Source organism: Crocuta crocuta, unplaced genomic scaffold, assembly GCF_008692635.1.
Source record: "Crocuta crocuta isolate KB4526 unplaced genomic scaffold, BGI_CrCroc_1.0 scaffold348, whole genome shotgun sequence".
Taxonomy (NCBI): Eukaryota; Metazoa; Chordata; class Mammalia; order Carnivora; family Hyaenidae; genus Crocuta; species Crocuta crocuta.
The window spans coordinates 3,447,759-3,455,517 of NW_027529573.1; the positions used below are offsets into that span (position 1 = coordinate 3,447,759).

The following is a 7,759-nucleotide window of genomic DNA, read 5'->3' on the forward strand; positions in this document are numbered from 1 at the left end:
TGGCAGTCAGCACAGAGCCCGACGCGGGGCTCGAACCCACGAACTGCGAGATCACGACCCAAGCGAAAGTCGGACGCTTAACCGACTAAGCCACCCAGGCGCCCCTATTAAAAATTTTTTGAAACCAGTGAATTGGTATTTATTCTCCCAGTACTAATGAAGGGAACTTGCAGCACTTAAACTCCTTTCAAGTAAGATAACACTTGCTTCTCTTACCGCGTTTGAACCTTGGTGTCAACAGAGGTACCGACAATGGAATGTTTGGTTTTCTTTATAAAGAGACCAAACCAGATGCAGAGCCATTTACTGCTCTGGGTCAATGCCAGGTGGAAAAGTTGCACTTCTCAAATGAATCTTTTCCTTTTGTTGCGTCCTTTGGCCCCTGTTTAATTTACTGGGCAAATGAACTGCAGCGTTTTGCAGAAGCCACAGGAGTATCCAATTTCTTAGAACCTTAATATACACAAATGAAAGTCAGGAAGTGTTGCAACAATTCTGCAAAGGGGTGGGCAGCCGCGGGATTGAAGGGAACATTCATCAACAGGACCAGGAGAATTTCCTGTCCACAGGCTCAGAGTCTCAACATGACTAAACGGCTCACAAACGTCCTGCTTTAAAAACACATTAGTACAATTAAAAGCACTCGGGTCACTAGTCCTACAAATCAAAGGACTTCATTCCTAGCCAGTAATGAGCCCTGTGCCTTCAAAGTTGGTTTCTTCGTTGTGACAGATGTACCCATGGTCGTGCAAAATGACAGCATTAGGGGAAACTGGAACAGGAGAGGGATGTGCATAGATCTTTCTACAAGGCTAAGATGCAACTTTGATTTCATTAGGGAAACAAAAATATTATATAGAACTTTGCTCTTCACTCTTCCCTGTATCATTAAGAGTTTTTCAGGGGCACCCGGTGGCTCCGTTGCTTGAGTGTCTGATTTTGGCTCAGGTCTTGATCTCACAGTTCATGAGTTCGAGGCCCTCACTGAGCGCTCACTGATATCATCGCAGAGTCAGCTTTGGATCCTCTGTCCCCTCTCTCTCTCTGCCCCTCCCCTGCTCACGTTCTCTCTCTCTCAAAAATAAACAAACGTTGAAGAAAAAGTTTTTCATTTTTCCTTGTGAGAATATAAAAGGTTGTCTTAGAATATTTGCTTTCCTTTTCCAATGGAGTTGGTGTTTAAAACAAGAGCAATAGGTACATTTTTGCTGAAATCTGCCTCTTGACTACAGTTTGGGAGTCTACAAAATATGATGCCAAGCAAAGAAAGGGGACACGTGAGTCTAGCAATGAGTGTCGAAATCATGGCATCAGAAAGCCAGAATTCCTGAATTTTATTCCCATTTTTCTCCTGAACCATTTTTAAAAAATGTTTATTTATTTATCTTTGAGAGAGAGAGAAAGGGTGAGAGCAGAGAAGGGGCAGGAAGAGAGGGAGACAGAGAATCCCAAATAGGCTCTATGCTAACAGCAGAGACACTGACTCAGGGCTCGAACCCACAAACTGTGAGATCATGACCTGAGCTGAAATCAGAAGTCAGATGCTTAACTGACTGAGACACCCAGGTGCCCCTGAACCATTTTTAAAAATGTTTTATTTATTTCTGAGAGAGAGAGAGAGAAACAGCGTCAGCAGTGGAGGTTCAGAGAGAGAGGGAGACACAGAATCGGAAGCAGGCTCCAGGCTCTGAGCTAGCTGTCAGCACAGAGCCCGATGAGGGGCTCAAACCCACAAACCGTGAGATCATGACCTGACCCAAAGTTGGACGCTTAACTGACTGATCCACCCAGGTGTCCCAAACCCTGCACCATTTTTAAATCTTTTGAGTCAATAGACAGGGGAACATTAAGATGAATCAGATGCAGCCCTCGCCTTCAAGGAGCTTGTGGTCTAACAGAGAGGCCCAGGCAGGTAAACTCGAACTGCCAAGTGTCACAGGTGTTTGGCTGGGCATCTGTGGAGGACTGCATGGGAACGAAGCAGGTGCAGTGGATTGATGCTTGGCACGAGTTTAAAGCAGTGGTTCTCGATGGCTGGGGGATAGATCTTGGCTCTCACTGGGCATTGGTAATGTTTGGAGACAATTTTGGTTGTCACAACTGGGTGGGGGGTGCTGCTGGCATCCAGTGGGTAGAGGCCTGAGATGCTGCTAAAATCCTATGATGCACAGGACAATCTCCCCCCACCCCACGACAAAGAACTTTTCGGCCCCAAATGTCAATAATGCCGAGGTTGAGAAACTATGGTTTAAACAGAGAGAGAAACATGGGTTTGCCAAGCAAACTCAAGGGGAAAGGAAATTCCAGGAAAAATGGTAGGACTGGTGCGTGGGATGGACAAATAAACCGGAAAACTAATCTATAGCCTTAAGCTGATTATTTTGTCCTTTTGAACCTCAACTTTCCCGGCCACAAAATAATGATGGTAAATGACTCATCTCATTCCCTGGTATTGGAAGAAAGTGCCACTGATAAAAATTATGTCCCCGGGACCCATCTACTTCCAGCTGTCCTACTCAGGCATATTTGTTGCCCAGCAGGGCTAGTAAACCATTCACAAGAAAAATAAGGACAGTGTTTGGCAAATCTCACTTAGGGCAATGTGGTGGGTAAAGTGCCTGTATGAAGTGAGGATTGTGTTGTATGGTGTGTATCAAGGACCTAGCCACTATGGTGTTTCTATTTCTCACATAACTTGGGATTGGGAAGTGGATCATTCAGAGTGAGGTTGGGGTTTGAGGGCCACTCCATGAAGCCAGCAGGAACTCAGACTCCTTCTGTCTTTCCTCTCTGTCATCCTTAGCATATGGCTTCCTTCCTCATATTGCAAGATGGCTGCTGACTGCTCAGTCTTTTGCCATTTTATTAGCATTCCAGGCAAGAAGAAAGGGTGAGGTGGGGGGCGCCTGGATGGCTCAGTCAGTTAAGCATCTGAGTTCGGCTCAGGTCATGATCTCACAGTTCGTGTGTTCGAGCCCCGCGTCAGGCTCTGTGCTGACCGCTAACTCAGAGCCTGGAGCCTGCTTCCGATTCTGTGTCTCTCTCTTTGACCTTCTCCTGCTCATGCTGCTTCTCTCTCTCTCAGAAATAAATAAAACATTAAAAAAAGTTTTAAAAAAAGAAAAAAAGAAGAAGAAAGGATGAGGAGGAAAAGGGCAACAGCCGAAATGTGAAAGGAATCCCAGTTGAGTCTACATTTAACAACTTTCCTGGAATCTTCTCTGCCTAGAACTTCCACTTATCCATTAGCCTGAATTGCATTGTTACATGGCTCTCCATAGCTCCCAGGGAATCTGGAAATTGAATGTTTTCAGCCTGGCACTTTGAACAATTTTTTTTATTTCTTAATAAGGAAGGTTGCCTTAGTGTCTTAAAATGAGCATATTTTAGCCTTTTGTAATGAGCCCAATATAAACCAACCTTATGTTGAATTCTGTGTTTCAGAAAATGGTATTATGTAGCAATCTTCCAGGGTAATATAAAAGATGTTCTATCTTTTAAAGCATATTGCAGACAACTTAATAGTTAAATATCATTCAAAAATATTTTTTAATTTTTATGTATTTATTTGTTTATTTGAGAGGGAGAGAGAGAGCACATGAGCTGAGGAGAGGGGCAAAGGAAGTGAGAGAAAGAATCTCAAGTAGGTTCCACGGTCAGTGTGGGTTTGATCCCACACACCTAAGCTGAAATGAAGAGATGAATGGTCAACTGACTGAGCCACTCAGGCAGCCCCCAAAAATATTTAATGAATGCCTAGTACATACTCAGGACTATATTAAACATGGATGAGCAAAGGAGATTAACCCCTGGCTTCTACTTCTACTGAGCATGTGAAATCCTGTTGGAAAAAATATTATTCAACAGAGTTGAATATTAATGAAAAGTTATATAACTATCTGCAATAATGACATAAGAAAACAAACAGTACATCGAGGGGCGCCTGGGTGGCTCAGTGGGTTAAGTGTCTGACTTCCCGCTCAGGCCAGGATCTTATGGTTCTAGAGTTTGAGCCCCACATTGGGCTCTTCAGTCTCAGCGCAGAGCCTGCTTTGGATCCCCTGTCTCGCTCTCTCTCTGCTCCTCCCTCACTCATTCCCTCCCTCCGTCTCTCTCTCTCTCCCTCTCTCAAAAATAAATAAACATTAGGGAAAAAAAAGAAAGAAAACAGTACATCACTAGTGGGAAGGTAAAATGGTAAGTAAAACCAGTGTGGAAAACTGGCAGTTTCTAAAAAAGTTAAACATATACCTACCACATTATCTCACAATTTCACTCCTAGTTATTTAGCCAAAAGAAATGAAAATACAAGATTACTTTCACATAAAGATTTGTACCCAGGGGTGCCTGGGTGGCTCAGTCAGTTAAGCGTCTGACTTCGGCTCAGGTCATGATCTCCATGTTCCTGGGTTCCAGCTCTGCATTGGGCTCTGTGCTGACAGCGCAGAGCCTGGAGCCTGCTTCGGACTCTGTGTCTCCCTCTCTGCCCCTCCCTTGTTCATGCTCGATCTCTCTCTCTCTCTCTCTCTCTCTCAAGTAAATAAACATTTAAAAAATTAAAAAAAAGATTTGTACACAAGTGCTTACCACAGCTTTATTCACAAAAGTCAAAACTTGGGACGTCTGGGTGGCTTAGTTGGTTAAGAGCCCACCTTCGGCTCAGGTCATGATCTCACAGTCCATGGGTTCAAACCCTGCCTCAGGCTCTGTGCTGACAGCTCTGAGACTGCAACCTGCCTCAGATTCTGTGTCTCCCTCTCTCTCAGCCCCTCCCTAACTTGCGCACTGTCTCAAAAATAAACATTTAAAAACCAAACTGCAAAGCAAGGTAGGAAAAAGATGCTTCAGAGATACCATTCTCAAGGATTCAGACCTTGGAAAAGAGATTTTATCCATGTACCTACATGTTGCTTGGAAAATCTTTGTATATCCTCAGGGGTACATGCACCCCAATTCTAAAATCAATATTAACACATCTACTTATTCTAATAGCATCTAGGATTAGTCATTATGCATACCTTTTCCCTGAACGAGGGAGGCAAGAACCGTAGCACACTTTCATTTCCCTTCCTTTTCTTTACCTGTGTCATTGCTCAGATTGACATCATATAGGCCAGCGCTATCCAACAGAAACAGACTGCAAGCCACTCGCATAATTTAAAATGTTCCAGGGGCACCTGGGTGGCTTAGTTGGTTGAGCATCTGACTTCAGCCAAGGCCATGATCTCATGGTTCATGAGTCTGAGCCCCTCATCAGGCTCTGTGCTGACAGCTCACAGCCTGGAGCCTGCTTTGGATTCTGTATCTCCCGCTCTCTCTGCCCCTCCCCTGCTCTCACACACACACACTCTCTCAAAAATAAGTAAAGATTAAAAAAATTTTTTTAATGTTCCAGCAGCCAATTTTAAAAAAGAAACAAGCAAACCCAATTTCTAAAAAGCAGTTCAACTCAAAATATCAAACATACTATAATTTCAACATATATTCAATATAAAAATTGATCAACAAGATATTTCACATTCTTTTATTTTTCACACTAAGTCTTCAAACTGAAGATGTATTTCACATTTGCAGCACATTTTAACTCAGATTAGACACATTTCAAGCGCTGAATAGCCACATGTGGTTAGTGGCTACCACATTAGAGAAGTTTTTGAATTTTAGTTTTAGATTGTAACTGGGTTTTGTTTTGTTTTGTTTTACATTGACATCTATTTAGACTTAATGACCTATGGCTTCTCATCACTGTTTCCTGCATTTCACAAAGACTAAGAACTTTGTGTTTTATTTATCTCTTATCACAAGTGCCTAGTAAATGTTTTAAAATATTAACGGCACCTGATGTAAGAAGTATCAGATTACTCTTACAAAGAGGATATGAAACTGTTCAAAGGTTTGGAGTTGAGTGTTTGAGACTTCACGGATAGTAATCTGCATTGGGTCAAATTACTGTTTTTGAGCATGATTTTAAACGTTTATCAAAAAGATAAAAGCCTTGAAAACAAAACTGGGGGAGTCTATTTCAACATTCCATTTCCACCCTATTAATCAAGACCAAAATGCAGTCCTTCCACCTCTTCTCCTCCGCCCTAGCATCTTGTGCCTTCTCCACATGGTTACTCATATACACCCTGCTCGACTAACAGGCCTCCTGCGTTTTCTTTTTTATGTCTACATGGTTTAAATTTTAGTTTCACTGGGACTTCTTACAGAGTGCCAGACATTCTCTTGGTGTTCACAAATGGTAACTTAATGCAAGGTTGCATGACAGTTACATGACTTTTCTCAGAACCTCTTACAGCTTTCCAAGGTCCTTTAACATAAACGTGCAGGTCTCAGGCAGAAGGCACTCCAAAGACTTTTTCCGTATGTCTGAGGGCCAGGAAAATGAGTCTCCCATCTATGGAGGCACATCAGGACCCAGATAGCTCAAGGCTGATGAGACTTAGAAAGGAAACAGGCTTCTTTGTCCCCTGGAGTCTCTGATCACCCCCAACCCTCTCTTCCAGTTCGCTGAAGCAGTGTATGCTCAGCTCACCCTGAGATGTACAAGCTCACTGTACGAGGGAGACTCATGGCAACAACAGAAATTGTGCCTCTTTAAAGGGCCTGTATTTCAAAAGACTGATAGGATTTAGTTCCCTCTTCCCATCCTGTTTCCTCCCCACCAAAATATAATTGAAGACCTACTCTGACTTAATGACACTGAAAAATTACCAAGAACCATTCTTTTTTCACTTTTTGCATAGTTCCAGCCACCAGCTAGGAGTTTTACTAATGTTTGCATCCCTAGAACCTAGGACGGTGCAAAGCACAGGGGAAGCAGTAACTTCTTGTTAAAGTATAACTTTGTAATTCTAGGGAATTTAACATTTGTAACTTGCTTCAAAACAAGTGAACATGTCGGGGGGGGGGAGGGAATGTTTCCTGGATTTCTCCATTCTAATATTTATGCGCCTAAATTGCTCCTGAGCTGTCAGGGCAGGAGCCTCGATGCTCTCCGCGTGCCGGGGGGCTGAAGGTGGAACCGGGGACCCTCGTTTTAACACGTGACATGAAAAAGAGTGCTCATAGTAGAAACTTTAGAAATGCAAATTAAAATTACATGTATTCCTACCACTCGGAGATCACACGCCTCGGTTTATGAAACCCTCAGCTAAGCGCCCAGCCCTAGTTATAAAATGTGCGATCTCATTCCCTAAATACTCTTATTTCGCGGAATTTCCTCGCAGGCTTTTTTCTAATCTAAGGCCCGGCTGGGGCGCTCTCCCGATTTTCCACTCCCCTTGGAGCCCGACGTGGCGCACGACATAAAATGTGATGGAGCAGAGGTGACGGCCTGCTGGTGACAACCAGTCTCGGTATAAAGTCATCAGTCTGGAAATCTCTTCGTTTGGAATTCAACGCAGTCGTTCTGGGTGGAAATGTGTCAGCCTAGTTGGTAAAAATCCGTCCGATGAGGAAACTCCGCGGGCTCTGGGCCCTTGCAGAAGAGGCCAGGAATCCCCAGGCCCTCCAGGCCTGATCCCGCGGGGTCTCCGCCCGCCCCCTCCTGCGCCGACCCCGCAGCCGCCACGCTGGACGCTCAGGCCCCGCCCCCTCAGGGCCAGCAGGACCAATGGGTGCCGAGAGCGGCCACACGTCACGCGGCGCCGGCCAATCGCGGAGGGCCACGACCGTAGAAAGGCTGGGTGCGGCGGGGCCGCCCCGAGGAAGGTGGTGGTGCGCCCTGGCGTACGCAGTCTCGGGCCATGGTGGT

At 44.5% G+C, this 7,759-nt stretch overlaps 1 protein-coding gene across 1 annotated transcript in view; it reads left to right on the top strand.

Moving 5' to 3' along the window:
• The first annotated feature begins 1,969 nt into the window (after positions 1-1,969).
• The window catches only part of XBP1 (X-box binding protein 1), a 10,553-nt gene continuing 4,763 nt past the window's right edge, over positions 1,970-7,759 (top strand). The window contains 2 exon segments of the mRNA XM_077761492.1: positions 1,970-2,068; positions 7,357-7,734. Of these exon segments, the coding sequence (XP_077617618.1) occupies positions 1,970-2,068; positions 7,357-7,734 (477 nt within the window).